The following is a 21,037-nucleotide window of genomic DNA, read 5'->3' as shown; positions in this document are numbered from 1 at the left end:
CATTAATACCTAACTGCAAGCTACTTGTAGTGTGGATAGTCCACCCTTGAAAAAAGCCACTTTCGTACCAAAAAACTATGTACATAGGGAAATTACTTAACAATCATTTTTAATATCCCCTTTTAATGGAAAATCCAGATACAATTAAGAAAATCCCTAACAATCAGGAAATATTTTTGCCATCAGTTAGCAAGAAAATATTTTTTCCCCTCTAAAAGGAAAATACTTCCATTTGGCAAAAGACTGGAGGGGAAAGAGGAATAAATTTTTTTGAGATCATTAAGACCTATAGAAAACATACTTACATTGTCCTGTGAGAATTATACTATTGGGCAGTGAACTTTTGCTACTCAAAACAAAGGAACGCTTGTTAAAGCTTTTCCCTTTTACTGAAAAAAAGCATTCTGCCAAATAACAAGATGTACAGGCAAATAAATCCATGTACACCCATATACTGCTGAAGACTAATACTTTGTAATCACTGCAAACAGCAAGTTTTACAAGGGCTAATCCGACTTGAGAAGCATTTGAGAGATGCTATTTATCAAAGCTTTGCTACATTAGGTAAAAATTATTTTACTGGTGACTGATAACTCTCCTGATCAGAATGCACGCACTTAAATAAACACATATACTTCCAGCGCATTTGAATCTCAGGCCTTCAAATGCATATCCACAGATATGCACAGATACATACTCTCTGCAGTTTTACTGGCTTATGCCAGCAGAAACTAGTATAACTAAGGTTTTGCACGCTCCAAAATTTTTAACTGAGAGTCAAGGTTGGAAGTCAACAGGATCTCTTATTTTGAAAACATTCACATGTCCTGTTACAGAGAGGTTACCTGGCGCAGCAGCTGCTGTGAAACCTGTAGAAGTACAGGAATGGAAAGTCCAAGGCACTGAAGAGATCACCTGAGGGACAAAGCGATATACTCAGTGGAACACAGGGGGAAAAAAATTACCCGCTGTTACAAGCAGGGGAACAGCAATTATATGAACATTACTAGTTTAACATTCCTTTGAGCCTTTACAGCTGGCTGACTTTTCATTCATGATGCTTTCCACATTTCTAGTGTGTTTAATGATTTCTCTCTGACCTTGCTTCTAGCCAGTTCCTGCCTTTGGTTGAAAAAGGGGAAAGCGATACGTAAGAGTATTCTTTGCTAGTATATAGAAGATCTTGCTTAAGCAACAGTTGCCAGTGGATAGACATGCATCATATCCACTTCTTTTATTACAGAGCTCGTGATAGTTTCTCCTGAAGCAACAGGAAACACAGACATATGTTGGCTGCTTCCCCCTCTGGCATTTGAACTCTGTCACACAGAGCAAGTTGAGAGGTTTAAAAAAGTTCTCCCAGATCCAAGCAGAGTTCTCGAGTACTTCCATTTCCAGGAACCTGGGCCCTGATTGTTCTTGGTAGCAACAATCCCCAGGAGTTCTCCGGCCTTCAGGCTCTACAGATTCTGAGGAAGCTCCACCTTTCACTTTTTGAAATGCAGGACTATTTTGCTTAACATGTCTGTCTATCCTGGTGGGGGAATGCTATATACACAATATGCACCACCAGGCAAAAGGAGGAATTTATGTTTATTTAAATGCTTCTTCCTTTGTTTTTCTGACTGAGCAAATGTCTAGTGAAAGCGACAGACGATCATCTTTATCCTTCTAACTATTTAAACACCAGTATGATAGGAATATTAGCCACCATCAAAGATTTAATTTCTCCATTTTTAGCCTTTGATCTTTTGCTACTTCAAATCCTGCCATGGGCTCAAGCGATAGGATACATCTTATGAAAGCAACAAAACGAAATCGCTGCATAGCATTGAGGGCAATGCAGAGAAGGAAACTCGGTTCTATATGGACTGCTGGGACACTGCTCTGAAGAGGACATATTCACCTAGGGAATCCTTGTTCCTTACCACGCACCACCTCAAAAGCTGTTCTTTGTTGCCTGTCCCATGCTGCTTCTTTGCAAAAGGCAGCTAAGAAAGGTATTCGTAAATATCATGCAAATTACACAGTGTTATATACCCTCCTCTCCTCTTCCTACAGGATATCATATTATTGGTTGCATTCCTGTTGAATTCCAGGGCTAAAATCCTACAGGGTTTGGCCTCTAAAAACATGCACAGAAAGGAAAGGCAATATGGAAACCTAAAAAAGGCATAACTCAATCCACTTTACCTGCTGGATGGGATGCAGAGGCCAACAGCACCACACTAAAAAATAAAAAAAGATTAATTGTATACTACAGAATTTATGACATGGCCTGAACTTTATAAATTGACAGCTTTGTGTTTGTTTTTTCATGGTGAAACTTATTGCAGTTAAGTAGAATAACTGAGGCATAAGTATCAATTTAAAAAAAAAAAAGTTGGTTGGGAAGAAATCTCCAGGGTCACCTAATACAACCTCTCACCTGAAGCAGGACTATCACCAATATTTGATCATGTCCTCTGTGGCTCTGTCTCAAAAAGCCAGGTCCCAAAAACCTCCCAGCATGGAGATTCCACACCTCTCTGGGTAACTTGTCCCAGGGCCACCCTACCCTCCTAGTGAAGAGTTTTTTCCTGATGTCCCATCTTTAAACCACCAAAGCTGCAATTTATGGTTGTTGCTCCATGTTATACCATCTGCCACTCCTTAGAAGAGTTTGGCTCTGTCATCTTTGCAACTCCCTTTCAAGAAGGTGTAGGCAGTTGTTAGGTTGCACCTTGGTCTCCACTTTGCCAGTCTAAACAAGACTAGCTCCTTCAAACTCTCCTTGCAGTAGGCCATGTGTTCTAAGTCCCTAACAATGTCAGTAGCTCTCTGCTCGATCTTCAATTTCTCAGTATCTTTCTTGAACTGGGAGGCCCAAAACCGAGTATTCCAGCTGCAGCCTCAGCAATGCTCATAATAACTTCTCTCGATCTGACGGCCATGCTCCTTCTAATGTAGCCCAATACATGGTTTGCCTTAATTTGCCATGAGCATGCACTGCTGCCTCATATAGATCTCAGCATCCACTGTTACCCCCAAGTCCTTTTCAACAGACCTGCTGTTCCACCAGCTGGTGACACCACTGAGACAGAATCTATAGAGAACTGTACTTGTGTCTAGACTTGAGTGTCTCTCTGTCCGAGGATTAATTTCAGCTGTGTGCGCTTTATAGGGATGTGCATATATTGCATATAACAGTCAAATATAGAGTCTTATGCATGTGATTGTGCATGCACTGCACATTCATACCCAAAATGTCAGTTAGAGAAAGGACAAATGCTGCAATTAAACAAGTTTAAAAAAACCACATGAAAATAAAACCAAGTACCAGCCCAAATGATGCACACTTTTCAGAAAGATACAAGTGAACAAGAAAATCAGCTGTGACCAGTTCTTTACCTGGAGTATCACTTAAGATTTCTGAGGTCCTACAGAGACTTCATCCTCTGAGTTTGCAGTATAGGCTGTACAGAGCCTTTTTCAGTGCTACTGATTCTTCCGGTAAATTTCTGATTTTTTTTCCAAATTTTTTCATTCCATGTTGTTTCCAAGGTTAGAAGGCTACAGAAACATGTTCTGGGGCACTGTAAGATGGGAGAAGCATGCATGTCTCCAAAGCAGAGCTACAGCTTCCTCTAATTACCGACAACATACGCCTATGACAAACACAAAGGACAAGAGCGAGAAGGAGAAAAGAGTATCTGGACAGATTGCTTCTTGATAAGCAGCAAGCACTGCACTCACAAAGGTAAAAAGACATTCATTAATGTTATGAATGCTAAAGGTAGGCCATTTCCCCCGGCTAATTACCAGTGATTCTTACAGTTCACTAGGACCGGTAATGGCAGTAAAGTGCCAACGCAGCCAGCGGAGGAATGCACAATGAAAGGTTAAGGCAGAGAAAGTGCTGGAAGTGGTTCCCAACACACAAGGTTATGGCTAGAAAACTGAAGTCACTGTAAATGAGCTACCTCCAGTACCTGCAGCAGTACAGTATCATCAGCGTCCTGCTTACGCCAGGCCAACTCCCTTTTCCAGTGCTAACACAGCTACCGTTTCCAAGCCTGCTCGCTCTCAGCTGGTCCCAGTTCTCTACATGATCAGGCTACTGCACTTGGTGGCCTGCCCTTGGTATGCTTTGGTGAAACCCAGCGTCATTCACAGACACCGGTAGCAAAAGGAACTGCAAAGAGCATGGAAATCCCGTGGCCAAGGAAGCCTCAGGGGGAAGTCTGTCACTGAAATCAGCTGTGGAAGACAATGGGCTGAAGGAGGAAACAGTTCATGAGTGACAGGCAGGTGGGTATTTTAGGCTTAACATTTTATACAATGTCTTTGAAAGGCATCAGCTGGTACAGTATGTTCACTTTGTCAACATTTATACATGTGGTTGTCACAAAGATATTAAACAAGGCAAAGCAGATCACTTACGGTAGGTAATTCCCCCCTGCCCCTCCTCCCCACACACGCGCGCTCTCCCCGCATGGGACACCAAGAGGAATTCACAATAAACAGGCCCAATTCCTCAGTTTCCTGGTAAAGAGAGAAAAGGAAGCAAAGGCCTATTGCTTTTGACTGAATAACAGAGAAAACAGGAGACTGGCAGGGCAAGTGAAACTGTATCAACAGTGATGAGAATTATGACTAAGCCGTGTTTCTCCACTTTTGCTTTTTGCATTATTAATTTTTAAACAAAAAACCAGTGAGATTGGGAAATGCTCAGAGAGAAACTTCCTTCTGCAACCAAGACGAATTGATAACCCTACCAGACATCCCAGGCCTCAATCCAAAGAAAACATTGGAGAAAAACAAAACCTTCTTTGTGAAGCGTGGGGCAGGTTAAGGCAAATGGGTTAGATGGCACTAAAGCTGTACTGTAACTCTGCTCTGAAGAGAACATCAGTAGAAAAGACACCATGATTTTGTAAAACCAGATTAGGGATTCAGAGGTTTCCAGCAGGACAGCCTGGACATCAGGCTGCAGCAAAAACAAAATCCCCGTGCTGGATTTCTCTGCTCCTCTCTTTTTCCCCTGTATTCAATACTGAGGGCTGGGTCACCCGTGGTTTTCTTTCTGGCTAAAAAGAGGTTTTGTCAGCAAGAACAGCAATTTATGCGTGCAAAGCTGCCCTTCCCTATTGCAGAAAATCTACTGCAGCTTTTCTAATTCACAAAAGTGACAGATTAGCAGCTCTTCCAGAAGCCAGATGTAGTTTAGCTGCATAGAGTAGAGCCTTTACCTCACACCTTTGTCAGTGCCATTTATTCACCATTTGAAACTCTACTGCTATAAGTCTTTGTTCTCTCCTCACCAGTGACTGCTAGGCTATCTGGCATGCCTTTGTGAACAATTATCAGCCAGTGACAGATACTAGGAGGTACTGAAATTTTCTTCCAGGTTCTCCACAAGAAGTAACGTATCTACCTGCCTCAGCATAGGAGAAAGCCCAAAATGAGCCGTGACCCACTTCTAAGACACATTATGTATCCCTCAACATGCCAGGTAGACATTACTACCCGTCCCCCTCACGCTACCCCTTGCCAGCTAACTGGGGGGGCAGAAATCTGGCTCCCTCCTTGATAAAAGGTGGGGGACTGGAAAGGAATAAAAGAAAATGCAAGATGGAAAAACAACTAGGAAGTAGAACACTAACACAGAAGTCAGAGTGCAGGGAAATACAATACTGCAGTAAAAAAACAGTGGTGGGAACAAGACTGGAGAATTAGAGGGAGGTTCTTGGAAGTACATTTCCCCTCTTCTCTTCCTCCCCCTCCCTGCCCCACATGCTTAAAACACAAGGGAGATGGAAGAACAGGACGGGGTTGGGCACTGAGAAGCAACATCACCGCTCCCTTCTCCGCATAGCACAGCTCTGCTTTCCCTCCTACACTTGTTCCTGGTCTGGCTCCTTTTTTAAAAGCCATTGAATAATCATGCTGTAAGTGATGAAGTGAGAAGAACGCCACATTTTCAACATCAGCAAATATTTCCTCAGATCTGTTTGGTTCTGGAAAGTTCCCGTTCATGTACGTTTGCTTAAGACGTTCTCCCCTCCCAAACTGTTCCAGGTTTTAAAACAAGAAACAGTGCATGGCATGTAGGGACAGCATATGTTAGGAGACTTTTTTAATTTCAGTTGCACCTCTGGAAGTGTCCAACAAGAGCCAATACGGTTAATGTTTCTTTTTAATCTAAATAAGTATTTTTTTAATCTAACATATTGGTACATTCTAACATCCGGTAGCTTGGAGCAGAACTCTTAATCTGCTCTATCCAGGCAGTCTCTACACGCAGAGTACAACTGTGCTTTTGTACCGAACAGAAATGCTTTGAACTGCCTCTTATCGTAACAAACCTATATATTTTCCTAGTGAAACTGTATCAACAGTGATGAGAATTATGACTAAGCCGTGTTTCTCCACTTTTGCTTTTTGCATTATTAATTTTTAAACAAAAAACCAGTGAGATTGGGAAATGCTCAGAGAGAAACTTCCTTCTGCAACCAAGACGAATTGATAACCCTACCAGACATCCCAGGCCTCAATCCAAAGAAAACATTGGAGAAAAACAAAACCTTCTTTGTGAAGCGTGGGGCAGGTTAAGGCAAATGGGTTAGATGGCACTAAAGCTGTACTGTAACTCTGCTCTGAAGAGAACATCAGTAGAAAAGACACCATGATTTTGTAAAACCAGATTAGGGATTCAGAGGTTTCCAGCAGGACAGCCTGGACATCAGGCTGCAGCAAAAACAAAATCCCCGTGCTGGATTTCTCTGCTCCTCTCTTTTTCCCCTGTATTCAATACTGAGGGCTGGGTCACCCGTGGTTTTCTTTCTGGCTAAAAAGAGGTTTTGTCAGCAAGAACAGCAATTTATGCGTGCAAAGCTGCCCTTCCCTATTGCAGAAAATCTACTGCAGCTTTTCTAATTCACAAAAGTGACAGATTAGCAGCTCTTCCAGAAGCCAGATGTAGTTTAGCTGCATAGAGTAGAGCCTTTACCTCACACCTTTGTCAGTGCCATTTATTCACCATTTGAAACTCTACTGCTATAAGTCTTTGTTCTCTCCTCACCAGTGACTGCTAGGCTATCTGGCATGCCTTTGTGAACAATTATCAGCCAGTGACAGATACTAGGAGGTACTGAAATTTTCTTCCAGGTTCTCCACAAGAAGTAACGTATCTACCTGCCTCAGCATAGGAGAAAGCCCAAAATGAGCCGTGACCCACTTCTAAGACACATTATGTATCCCTCAACATGCCAGGTAGACATTACTACCCGTCCCCCTCACGCTACCCCTTGCCAGCTAACTGGGGGGGCAGAAATCTGGCTCCCTCCTTGATAAAAGGTGGGGGACTGGAAAGGAATAAAAGAAAATGCAAGATGGAAAAACAACTAGGAAGTAGAACACTAACACAGAAGTCAGAGTGCAGGGAAATACAATACTGCAGTAAAAAAACAGTGGTGGGAACAAGACTGGAGAATTAGAGGGAGGTTCTTGGAAGTACATTTCCCCTCTTCTCTTCCTCCCCCTCCCTGCCCCACATGCTTAAAACACAAGGGAGATGGAAGAACAGGACGGGGTTGGGCACTGAGAAGCAACATCACCGCTCCCTTCTCCGCATAGCACAGCTCTGCTTTCCCTCCTACACTTGTTCCTGGTCTGGCTCCTTTTTTAAAAGCCATTGAATAATCATGCTGTAAGTGATGAAGTGAGAAGAACGCCACATTTTCAACATCAGCAAATATTTCCTCAGATCTGTTTGGTTCTGGAAAGTTCCCGTTCATGTACGTTTGCTTAAGACGTTCTCCCCTCCCAAACTGTTCCAGGTTTTAAAACAAGAAACAGTGCATGGCATGTAGGGACAGCATATGTTAGGAGACTTTTTTAATTTCAGTTGCACCTCTGGAAGTGTCCAACAAGAGCCAATACGGTTAATGTTTCTTTTTAATCTAAATAAGTATTTTTTTAATCTAACATATTGGTACATTCTAACATCCGGTAGCTTGGAGCAGAACTCTTAATCTGCTCTATCCAGGCAGTCTCTACACGCAGAGTACAACTGTGCTTTTGTACCGAACAGAAATGCTTTGAACTGCCTCTTATCGTAACAAACCTATATATTTTCCTATATATTAGGAAAAATTTCTTCACCAAAAGGGTTATCAAGCACAGCAACAAGCTGTCCAGGGAAGTGGTTGAGTCACCATCCCTGAAGGTATTTAAAAGATGTATAGATGTGGTGCTTAGGGACATGGTTGAGTGGTGGACTTGGCAGTGTTAGGTTTATGGTTGGACTCAATCTTAAGGGTCTTTTCCAACCTAAATGATTCTACGATTCTAAATACTATCTAGCTGTGCCCACACAGCTGCTTTCTTTTCCCTGCACAGCCGCATGTCAGCTGCCTGATCTAGGTTAGAAATAAGGAGCTATAAAGGCCTATTGATAATAGTGCTAAGAGGAAAAAGTTGCACTGATACCACACTAGCAAGTTCCTTCATAAATCACAGAATCATAGAATCATGCTTGTACAGACAAGACCACCGGTACATATTAGACTGTCCTGTTCTGGAGGTGGAACTGGGATCCTGTCATGGCCGAAACAGTCCTCGAGAAGCCCTGAGCAGAGGAAGTAGCATATACCTTAACGCCTGCTAAATCACAAAATTTAGTGCTGGGCACCCTCTGACAGAGATAAGCACACGTTTACAGTAATTCTGACCCAGGACTGCCCGTGAGGAGTTAGCGCTCATTCAGAGAGCGTTCACAGTAAAATGCCCTCTACTCAATGTGATTTAAAAATACTTTTGACTGTTTTCTACAGAAATTAAGCTTGTGCAATAAAGCTGTGTGTACTCACACATACATAGCTCTACATAGCTCTCAAACACGCTGACCAGCTTCATCCAAATTTGGGAAGTGGCAGTCATCTCCAAGATAACTACATGTGCAGAGGTCTCACAAAGAGACAAACCCTGCCAGTGCCTTCTGTAGCAGAAAGATTTCAGCCCCGTTAGATGCTGGAGGACTTTCATGGCAGTGGCACGCCATGGAGGTCACAAACAAGGAGAGAGCTTCCGCCAAATTTCACACCCTTTCTAACAGCATCCGTTATTATAACAAAACAAAACTCTAAAAGAAATCAGGTGTTACTTATCCCACTGCCCATGGTACTGTTTGTTTTCCCTAGACAAGATGAGGTCCAAATGCTATGGATTGCGAGCTTCTCTAACACATAGAAATATATATATACACATACATACGTAGATACATAGACATATAGATATCCAGACCCAAGCCAAACAAATAAGCATCCAGTCTTCTACCTCCTCTAAGCCACCTGTTTTCCAGCAATTGCTCTGCACAATCATCTTGCAAGCTACACTGACCTTTAAGCCCCTTAATGGTGAAAATCTTTGCAAGCTTTGATAACCCATTTTTACTTTTAAGCAGATGCTAAAAAAAGCCATCTTCCAATTTGCACAATTCCATTGTTGGTTTTTTTGTCTTGTTTTTAAAAATAACATTTTTAAAATACATACCACTGCACCCCACAGTTCCTTAATGAGAAGTTTCTCCCTTTCAAAAGCCTCTAAATCAATAATCATACTTTCCATGTAATGTGGAACTCCTGCTCTCTGGTGGAGACAACTTCACAGACTTCAAAGGATACCATCAACTAACACAGCAGGAACCCAGCCCTGACTTTTCAATCAAAGCTGCAAAATTAAGACCTTCAGCCAAAATCTGAATTTAAAGGTTCTGGCCCAGATGCAGTTTTCAACTAAAATGACAACTGAGAGCCATAGTCAGGCAGGTGCCAAATGAAAAATCAATTTATTTTACTGCTTGTTTCATGATTCTCTCTTCAACACAGACAAATAGCTACAGCTCATTCAAGACTTGATGAGTTATTTCTGCACGCAGCAGCATATTTACAAGTTCCATGACTAATTCTTCAAAACACTTTCAATAAACACAGCTACCTTCTTTGAGTAAAACTGATTTGCTTTGCACTTCATAGTAGATGGAAAACAACAACTGACTTAAACAAGAGCCTACTTCAAGCAAACTGATATTCAGATATTGTCAACACATGGGACCCTGGTGAATAGACACTGGAATCATACAAACACAAAATCAAAGGCCTGCATTACTTATCTATGGAAATAGGAGATTTGATTGAACTAAGATAGAAAGAGATACACAGTATTATCGTGTTGTTGATGCTCACAAGATAAATGGGAACTGAAGTGAAGTAACTGTCCTCCACTGGTGTCCCTGATGTGTTCCTATCAAGGATCTTTAATGTAGTCAGAGAAGAGCACACATCCACCTAATCAAATGGACAAGCACAGCTTCACTTTTGTTATGCTTATTCCTAACTTCTGCTCTCTCTTTCATTCCTTTTGACCATCCTTTCTTAGAACTTAGTATCCGTACTCCATAGTGTTCCCATACAACTTTAGCTACCGTTCCAAGAAAAGAGGTCAACATATACAAGATGTGATTATGGATGGGGGAGAATCTAGTGAAGTCTCTATACGCCTTACTTCAAATCAAGCCTCACAAAAATCTAATGGGAGCCATGCACACCGAATGTTCTGGCTTATATGGCTCTTTGAGGAAAGGACTGACTTTTTTTTTTTTTTAAATAAAAAAAATGCAGGGGAGTCTGGTCAGTGACTCAGGCTCTTTCACTAACTACAAAATAACAAGCCACTTTTATATCTCCAAATCAGAAAAACAAGAAAGTCTGAATTACTCAATCCCACTAACGGCACTTTGAACAATCAGTTACTGCTCATGTTCTTTGCACATCATGCTTTTGTAACCACTACATCCCCTTCTGGCAATTTTGTACAAGTTTTATTTTCTGAAGTGGGGTATTGCCAGGGAGTTACTCTGTAAATATTATTTCTGGAAATGATAGATCACTTGTGCACATGGTGATTAAAAAATTCATAATTAACACCTCGTTACCTCCCCAGGTGTATATTGGCATGTCCACCTATAACCAGAGCCAAAAAAATTCAGCTGCTAAGTCGTTCAGCTTAGCACTGTTCTTTCAGTGAATGTCCTGTTAAATAAATATATTTAAGTAGTGGTAGCTATGAGTTTCCTAAACAAGCCATGGTTGAAAATGAAAACATATACCACATAAAACCAGCTATGGTGTATCAAAGGCTTATTCATTTTACCTGAATACATAGTTGATGTACTGTTGGTCCAGATCACTGGGAGAGGAGGGAAAGAAAAAAAGGTGTTCTTTTAGTAATGCATTTCATTTGGTATAAGAGATCAGTATATTAAGTAGTATTATAACACTATAATATTACATAATATTATATTATATAATTTATTAATATTATATAATATATGACACAATGTTATAATTAGGTAACGCTAACATTTTAATTATATACATTATAACCATAATCTATCAATATTATAACATTATCAATATATAATCAGCATATTAATTTACACATCATTTGCACATTAATTCTGTTGTTACTATGTCAGTGGGAGTCTCATTTAAAGTGAAGATAAAGTGAGACTGACTAAAATTTAGACTCTTTAAACAGAGATGGAAAATGGTTTTGAAAGAAATGAGCTTATCCATATCCTACACACACATGTAGTATGTACATATACATAATATGCAGTGGCAACATATCCATCCCCATCCACACAGACAGCTGCAGATCACAGACACTGTATTACATTGAATATGTAACGCCACCTGCTTTCAAAACAACTATTGTCTGGCTGAAGTTCTAACATGCACATGGGATTAGTGCAAGGTTTCAAGGTTTTTAAGGTACTCAGCCATTCCAGTCCTGTGGCAAGTCACCAGCTGCTAAACGCTTTTGAGACTGTGTCGCAAAGGGAGATACTGACAGATTCAAACCGTGCAGCTTTCAAGGCTAACACAAACTAACACTTCCTCTTAATGCCTGTGTCAATATTAGGGGTTCTTTTTCCAGGACTGAGTCATCATCCTTTGATAATACACTGTTCAAAACCAATTCAGTGTTCAAGTTAGCAGTATAACTATCAATAACCACATGCTATTGTTAACAACAATAAATAAGACTCCTCTTGCAAGAGAAGTCATTAATGATTGACCAGGAGTGGCCCAGCTCACACTGATAACGCAGAGATCCCTACGGTTTACCTGACTGCTACATAGTCTAACCCTCTTTGATAGCAATCTCTTTCTTTTTAAAAGAATATGAAAACACATTACCTTAAAGAGCTAGGTTTCCATAACTTGTGAAACACTTTGTAAGCCCCTGTAATTGAAATGACATGCGTAATTGCCATAACATGCAATCATTCTGACAAACAACAGCTTGTTTGGCCCTGGTACCGGCAGACATGGAACCCCTCTGAATTACAGTTTAGCAACACGGCACAAAGGATGCCTAAACCATGAGTAAAATGAACCTATCGCTTCAAATTAATGGTTTTCAAAGCGTTATCAGCTCAGAGTACGGTCATGCTATGTGTTTCTGCTAGTCCTTCTGAAGAAGAGACAACGCCTAGCTCATGGCAACTACAAAGGAGTGTGTGTGTGTACATGTGTGTGTAAATACATACAGAAAAGCGTCATAGAATGGGTTCTTCAGCCCACCCCATTTTTGGGGTAACTTCTATGATGTGTTCATCTATGTAGACCCCTACAGCTGTTGGCTCTGAGCCATCTTTCATGTTTAGAGTTCTCTCAGCTCTAGGGTCTCCAGCTTCTTTACATTCTTGACCTACCCACCTCTTGGTTAGCTCCCATTTCTATTCTGGAAAAAGCTTTAAGCACTCAAGGAAGGAACAATACAGCTTCAAGCTCTATTTTTTCAGACCCTTTCTTCAAGGTTTTCTGGGTTGTTTTTTTTTTATCCACAAAGAAAACCAGAACATGAAAAGCAAATCCAGTAGAACACTATGTAATAGATGTCCTCAATTCTGCCTCCATTAACCAAGCTGAAGGGTAGAACACATATCCTTTCTCTAATGCTCTGTCTTGATTAACTGTGTGATAAACTAGTTCATCTGTTTACCCTTTCTTGTAGCATCTTTATTCCATGTTAGTTGATAGGAAATCTAATTACACAAAAATACCCCAACAGTCCTATCAACAACTTTCTCTCAAAACCAAGAGAAATGGAAAGAAGCTATATTTTGAGCATAAACATCACGTTGGCACTTCCTACACCTTTCAAGCACAAAGAAGAGGTCTCCTGAAGACTCTCTAAGCAGCTTTCCACCTCTGTGGCCTAGCAGTGCTTTACAAATGAGAACTCTCGGCTTTGAGAAAGCAGTAACATCACTCGTTACAGCAAACAAGTATTTGAAGTGAAAAATCCTTAGCTTTTTGTTCTATCTAAATGAGCAAATGTTTACCATATAACATTTCCTAAAGGAAAAAAAAAATATATTATTTCATATTTGTATGTCAACAACATTTTCCAGTGGGATCTCTAGACCTCCCTAGACACAAATACATATAAACACATAACCTCTGCCCTGAAAATTTTACAGTATGAATAGACAAAATAAAGAAGGAATCATCCCTAATGTGCAGACAAGACTTAACATATGAATGAGTCACTCGCTAAGTCTATAGGACAGCTAAGAACCAAATACAAGACCCTTATTATACAGCCTAAAGCTCCAAAAGACACAAATCTCCTAGTTAAAAATTACTACTCTTGTTTTCTTCAGATTTTCTGGGTCTGACTGTTTCTAGCTTTTCAGGGAAGAATTATTATTTATCAGAATCAATGTTTAGTCTGAAAAAGACAAAAGAAAACCTGACAGGTTATGCAACTCATTGTTAAGTTTTTTTAAAAATGCGTATGATTGCATAAAACCCCCCAACATTTCAACACCCTTCCTCTGGGAGCATATTCCATGATATTTTAGAATATTTTTGTCAGTTTTTAAATAAAATCAGTGTGTGCAATAAAGGTCCAACTACAAGCTATTGGTTGGTTTTCTTCATGTTTCTTCTCCCCTCAGGAAGAAGTGTCTCTTAGTAGGCAACCATCAAAAACTCCCAGAAAAGCTTAGTGCTGATTAAAATCGTACGTACGTTTTCTCATCCACTGTTAACTGACTACAACATCTAGTTTATTCTGTTGTTGTTTCCAACGTAGAAGGTATAAAAGGAATGCATTTTCTTATCTTTACTGAGCTTCTTCATTCTTTCCAAGTGTTTCTTACATCAAGAGCCTTAAATATCAGTAACTTCATAATAAAGCTGATTTGCTTCTCCAACACATTTACTTTTCTTAATTCTTTTTCCAAAAGAAAATGACTTACCAACACAGATCAAGTGAATTAGAGCCCATAAATAACCGTTTGGATCAAACTGCAATAAAGAACATCTGCATAAATAAATGCACATTCACGTAAACATACGTATCGCTAGTTCCCTGCAGTGAGCTTCACAAAGCAAGTACAGCGAGCGGGAGCTATGCTACGAGGAAAGAGAAGACTAGGAAGACTAAAGCTTTTCCTGTCCCGCTTAGAGACCTGGCATATGCCAGTTACCCAGGCTCTCAGGAGTCTTAGCAAGGATAGCTCTATTTCTTTCAGATATGTACATCATTTTAAACCATCTGAGAATATGGGCCCCAGTCTGTTTAGTCTTGTATTGGCAGTCAGGGAGGGGCAAGAGGATCAGAGGAACATCACTAAGGTTTTTGTCTTGTCTCCTTTCCCCTCTCAGCCCCTGCAGCAGCTAAGCAGTCTCTCTCCCCAAGCCTCTCACTAACCACAGAGTATTCAAGAGAGTGCTTTAAACAGACATCTGCCTCTGAGCAAGGTAGGCTCTCTTCACGATCGACGGGGAAAAAATAAACATTTTTGAGAGGAATTCACCTGGCACATTTTAGATGTCTGCTTTCAGGGGAGATGAATTATACGCCAGATTCCTGCTCTTAACCACAGAGTATTCAAGAGAGTGCTTTAAACAGACATCTGCCTCTGAGCAAGGTAGGCTCTCTTCACGATCGACGGGGAAAAATAAACATTTTTGAGAGGAATTCACCTGGCACATTTTAGATGTATGCTCTCAGGGGAGATGAATTATATGCCAGAATTTCCTGCTCTGCACCATGGACTATGAAGGGAGCTAGCACAGGTGCAACGCTTCTGATGGTTACATTCGATCAGGTGCATCCAGACAAGTTCCTAGATTCATCCCACCTGGCTTCAGACATTAACTAAAGTATCTAAAAACAAGGAAGCAGCCTTCCTAAGTCTCCAAAAGAGAAAAGCACCTCCAAGGAATAGATCTTTGCTGGACTGAGCTACTCTCTGGAGGCACTTTCTTTCTCCAGTAGCTACAGAAAGCATGTAGAGTGATTACAAAGCTAATTTAGGAACCTCCTGAAAGTACATGCAATTAATTCAAACCTAAGTGATTTGCTCTAAGCCCTATATCAAGTTAAACTATGGTTTCCCCAGCCACCAGCTTCACCAAAGAGCTGCATGTCTGCACTGGCTCAGAGGTTTTACCATGATGCAAACACATTAAAACCAGCAAGACTACAACACAGCAATAGGCAACATTTACAATTCCTTCACAGGAATCCCACCCTAGCTTACAAGTAAAAGCTGCAACCCTCATATGCTAACAAGATGTCAAACATCAAGGTCTAACTACAGCTGCTTTACAAAGCAGAGCTCACCTGTGTGTCACAGAAAGGAAGGCACACTGCTGCTACCAGGAGGAACAGCACACTGTGGAAAAGAGGAAAAAAACAAACAAGACCAAAAGCTCATAACCTGGGTATGTCCTCTCAGCAAAGTATAGGCAATTCCATTCAATTTTACACTGACATTTCATTTGTTTAATTTTTATTCCACATTTAAAAAGTAATTTCTGCCACCAAAATTAAGTTTTACATCATGCATTCTTCATAACTCATACACAGCAAAGTTGTATGAGAAGAGATGCAGCACAAAACATCTCAGCAGTGATGAAAACAAGTTTTTTGGTAGCAAATAATTTTCTTCACTTGCCATCTGCTGCTTCTTCCCTGCACTGCCACTTCCCTAGGCTGCTTCAGAAAGCCAAAATCAACCCATTTCTGGCTGTGAATGGCTACCAAAAAGTTATTTCATTAAGGTGAATTGCCTTTTACAACAATTCCAGCAGAGGTGACTCCATTAAAAGTTATGGTGTAACTCCAGAACACAGAGCAAAGTGGGAGTGAGTGGTATTACGCTAGAAATGGCTTAAGGACAGCACAAGTCCTCCCCTAGTCCACTGACTTGGACTAAATAAATTCTTAACCTGTGGCTGAGCCAGTGTTTCTACCGGCTACACTGAATACACTGATGTGGAATTTCTGCGGACTGTCACTATTAATAATAACAAACGTTTGCTTTTGCAGCTTATTTTCCTGCTCTCTAGGGGCATAGGAAAAGACAGAATAAAGATGATAAAAAAACTGGTATCCTTGACAATAATCCAGTGGTGAAAACAAGGCCGCAGTAAGTCAGGTAACGGAAACAACAGGAAGATGGTGCCTCCAAGTACACTAAATAATAACCCAACATTATCCACTCTAAGTACAGCCCAAAGACTACAGAATGTGGAGGACAGCAAGTATGTGTTCTTCAAGGGGATGGGGGGAAGAGTGAAACTTTTAATACATGACTGGCTGACTTCTGTTTGTCCCTTTCTATCTCCTTTTTGAAGCCTAAACAACTAGGGCCAACGAGGCTTGGTAGGTTGTATAGCTTAATATGAGTGATTCTAGCAGAACTGGATATCACTCACCTTTTCTTTCTTGGGAAAGGCATTTTTAACTATTTTCTATCACATTAATTATCTTTCTCTTACTGTTTAAGATTACCCACTGGAACTTCAAACCCGATTTCTATCTCCTTTCCAAAAACATACTTACAAGCACTGCTTTGTTATTCAGGAAGACTGGCCTTCTGGCTTTTTTATTTTTGTAAGGAGGAAAAAATGTATCTATTTAAGCAATTGTCAAAAAAAGAAAAAAGAAAATACATTTTAAAAATATCTAATTACTCCTATGTTGCAATTGAGGCTCACCGCCCACGGGAATGTGCCTTACATTCTTCATTGTTTTGGTGTGCCATTATCTGAAGCAAATACAGAAGCTGGAGCCAAAACAAGTCTGAATCTGAATCTGAGCAGTTTTAAAAGCTTACCTACAGACTTTCAGATGAGAGGTCTGCTGTAAAAAAGAAAGTATGATTACAAAAATTAAAATTTAAAAATAAAAATGGTGAAATAGTGCTTTCTCCTTCCAAAAACAGGAAAGTGACGACAGCCGATCTTACTGCACCAAACACATTAAAAATCCAGTGAGCAACACTCAACAGCCCGTTATGTTTGAGCGCTGCTTAGCAAATTTAATTTGAAAAAAAGAACCAGGACTACAGATTAGCCTACTCCAACTTGATTTATATTTTCAGATTACTTACCAGCAGGTAAACTTAAAACCAGACATGAACTTTATACCTGGTCCTCAGATTTAACTTGAACTATACCAAAACTATGTATTGTATGTACTCAAATATTGAGTATTCTTAATTAATTAGGTACTACCCCAGCCAAATCAGTCTTTGTCTAAACTCCTGAGAGTTTCCCAATCCTTCGGTCCAAAACTATTCTCCAGAACCTTCCCAGCAAGACCTGTCTTTGCATTATCCTTGTCCATAGTGCTTTTGTTTTCCAAGAGAGGAGACATAAACATGTGAGCTAGAAGGAAAATATGAAACACTTTGACAGGGACACTAATCAGAGGACAATGCCACAGGGACATGCTGTGGTACACACTGCTATGTCCCTTCGGCGCAACCTTAGTGACCTCTTCAGTTTGTTAGGAGTAGCAAACACAGGCCATTTATTTGTCTTCTGTATACACAACAGAGGTAATGAATGGAAGAACCCTTCCACAGCAAGCCAGGGGCCACTGTAGAAATGACTTTGTGATGAATGATTTCCCAGCGTTACCTCAAACAGCAGCTCTCTAGTCAACTAGAAAAGCATTTCATAGCCTAAAAAGAAGGCTCCCCAATGCAATTTGTGAGAAACAAACCTAGCTCTTACTAAAGGGAGCAGGAATTACTCTCCTGACTTTAATAGGTCTCGGGACAGATTCTCAAGCATTCAAAACAAATCCAAAAATACACTTTTTTTCCTGCATTTCATGTGGAGATGTGATCTATCTATAATCATACAATAGATCAAATACTAGATATATTATACTGGTTACATCTAAGGACCCAGTCCTCCTCCCTCTCAGCTCAGACAATGAGATTCTTATGTGGGGCATGAGAGAGAGGCAATATTAATTTTCCAAAGGAAAAAACAAGCAGGACCAAGCCAGTCTTAAAAATGCAGATCAAACTGTCGATACGTATTTGCAGTGTTTCATCAACTAAAGGGGAAAAGAAAACACCAGTATAGATACTTGTCAACAGCAAAGCTCTCTCTGGGTCTCATTAATGACTAGCTATCACAGCGAGACTAGAAAAGCACATGGCACTAATGCCTGTATTAAAAGACATTAGGTGTCTTGTTATAAGGCAATTATATCACAGGAGGTACCTTGAATATATCAATTAATAGATCAATTACCTCTTTCTGCACAAACTTCTGGAACCCACAGGTTATAACTTCTGCTGCGTTGTGCACGGTGAGGAACATCGGAATTGGCTGTCATTGGGAAAGAACAAAAACACCCAAATCAACCCAAAACAGTCACACACATAGGAAGGGGCACTCCTCTTAGGGACAGCTGTCCCACATGTTTGTGGTTTTGGGTTTTGTTTTGGTTTTTAAGCTGTAAACCCATGCCACATCTCCTAAAAGGGACTTAGACCCATTCCAATCACCATTACATGGCACAGGCATCTTTAAATGCAGACCCTGCTTGCTGCTTCTCCCACTTTCGAGTGCTCGGTCGGTTTGTTTGTACACAGCTACCTCAGTGAGGTTTGCTCCAGGTTTCTGCCTCTAGTTTTGCCTCTCTGTTCAAATATCTGCAGCCTCCACAGCAAACAGTTCTCATTAGTTTTCCCATCTCTGTCTACTGGTACTAAGAATACAGTGTGACTCCTAGGAACAGAATTACGGGCAAGATGATTTTAGGTGATTGCTTTCAGTTACTGCTAGGAAGAGCTGCCCGAAATTAGGGTAGAAATGTAATAGTTCATACACAAGTGATGTTGAAATTATGCCCACTGATGTATCTGGACACCATCCCAACATGAAATCATTAAGAAACAAACCCCAATGATAACAATAATGAATCAAACACTCATTGCCCCAGGCAAACCCAACCAGAATTAGTGGTTCCTAATACTTCATCCAAATCAGATCCATGGTCTCTCAGACAGTTGAAACAGAACCAATTCTCTGCTCTGATTAAGATAATCTAAAGACTAAGGCAGTTTTAGGAAGCAGTATTTCCCCACTTGTGTATAGTATTTAAATCACAGGAGTAGAGAATGAGTTAATTTCTCAGTGATGTCCATGTCTTTTAAGTATCAGGTGATAGAAGCAGCAAATAACTCTTAAATTTGACTTTGTATTCAGAAAGCTGTATTTTCTGGATTTTTCTTTTCATTCCCATAAAGCTGGATAAGCATCGCTAATTAAACATTTTAAGTCATAATGACAACTTGGGTGGATCCATAAACACAACAGTTACACCAAGATAACTTTTAACACCTCTAAATTATCAAGGAATGAAAATCACACAAACACAACTGGCATGAAGTTGTCTGCCCCAGCTTCACCGATTCTGAAAACCAATTCTCAACCCTGTTGCTGGACAACTGAGAACATAAAACCAGAAGTATCTAACATAAGCATCCCGAGCCTGACACAATAATAGGAAATACAAGAAATAACCATACACAAGGAAATTCTGACAGCAGAATTTACATTCTTCCTTTTGTGAAGCCAATTTATTGGGTTTTTCTTTCCTCCCCCCTGCTTTTGGCTCTTCCAAATGTGTTCTGGAGCCAACAATGGCTCCAGTTTGCCTAGCCCACTTAACCTTCTCCATATGTCTATTGTCTTTGATGCGAGTATTTCTTAAATTTGTGAGTGGGCTTAATGCTTACGAAAAGAAAGGTTTACTGGTTGGGCAAGCAGGGTGAATAGACTCTGTACAAACCTCCCCTCGCAGTTCTGCATACTTTTGTTAATGCACCACAGTCCAGAGCTAAGCAGCCCTCCTCCAGTTCCAGCCCTGAACTCCTGGGCAGGGGAGACTGCCAGCACCTCTAGGGAGAGGCACAAACAGAGATTAAGATTGTAGCCCTGCCAGTATACAGGAGTGTTTGAAAGTGGGTCTCCCTGGCTTCGATCAAAAAAGTGCACGTAATTTCTGCTTTAGGAATAAACCCACTTAATTCAAATACACTGCTGAGGTGAGCCCATTCAGGTACGAGTCTGGGAGAGTGCATTTTCCTTCTCACTGTGTCATAAAATTGTTGTACGCAAAATTATTGTAAGTAAAGCTTCTATGTAGGATCGAATTTAGCCCCAGTGCAAGGCACTACATAGTAACTATGGCCTAAGGCTACTTGGCCTTTTGTCTTTCCTCCTAAAATGGCCACGGAATTAGGCCGCTAAATCCCCATTCATGTACAACAAAAAGCCACTCAGAAATGGGAGATGCTCCTTAACAAAGGTTTGGGATACAAACCAAAACCATTCACAGCCCCTCTGCCACTCCAGCGCATCTCACTCTTGAATGACCAGAGCAGGGACAGGAGGGAAACAAGGTAACATATTGTCCTGGTTTCGGCAGGGATAGAGTTAATTTCCTTCCTAGTAGCTGGTACAGTGTTTTGGATTTAGGATGAGAACAAAGTTGATAACGCACCCATGTTTTAGTTGTTGCTAGGTAATGCTTACACTAGCCAAGGACTTCTCAGCTTCCCATGCTCTACCGACTGAGAAGGCTGGAGGTGCACAAGAAGCTGGGAGGGGGCACAGCCAAACTGGCCAAAGGGACATGCCATACCATGTGACGTCAT

The 21,037-nt window shown here is 40.7% G+C and overlaps 1 protein-coding gene across 1 annotated transcript in view; it reads right to left on the bottom strand.

Annotated features, from left to right (window-relative positions):
* Nucleotides 1-21,037, bottom strand: part of TMEM241 (transmembrane protein 241) — a 64,752-nt gene that overhangs the window by 29,000 nt on the left and 14,715 nt on the right. The window contains exons 5-12 of the mRNA XM_009285677.2: nucleotides 18,624-18,701; nucleotides 17,189-17,214; nucleotides 15,691-15,742; nucleotides 14,318-14,366; nucleotides 12,246-12,291; nucleotides 11,194-11,229; nucleotides 2,194-2,228; nucleotides 846-915 (exon numbers count right to left, since the gene is read on the bottom strand). Of these exons, the coding sequence (XP_009283952.1) occupies nucleotides 846-915; nucleotides 2,194-2,228; nucleotides 11,194-11,229; nucleotides 12,246-12,291; nucleotides 14,318-14,366; nucleotides 15,691-15,742; nucleotides 17,189-17,214; nucleotides 18,624-18,701 (392 nt within the window). The remainder of the gene's footprint in view (nucleotides 1-845; nucleotides 916-2,193; nucleotides 2,229-11,193; nucleotides 11,230-12,245; nucleotides 12,292-14,317; nucleotides 14,367-15,690; nucleotides 15,743-17,188; nucleotides 17,215-18,623; nucleotides 18,702-21,037) is intronic.

The sequence above is a fragment of the Aptenodytes forsteri genome, unplaced genomic scaffold (assembly GCF_000699145.1).
Source record: "Aptenodytes forsteri isolate BGI_AS27 unplaced genomic scaffold, ASM69914v1 Scaffold23, whole genome shotgun sequence".
Taxonomy (NCBI): domain Eukaryota; kingdom Metazoa; phylum Chordata; class Aves; order Sphenisciformes; family Spheniscidae; genus Aptenodytes; species Aptenodytes forsteri.
This window is presented reverse-complemented; position numbering and strand designations above follow the sequence as displayed.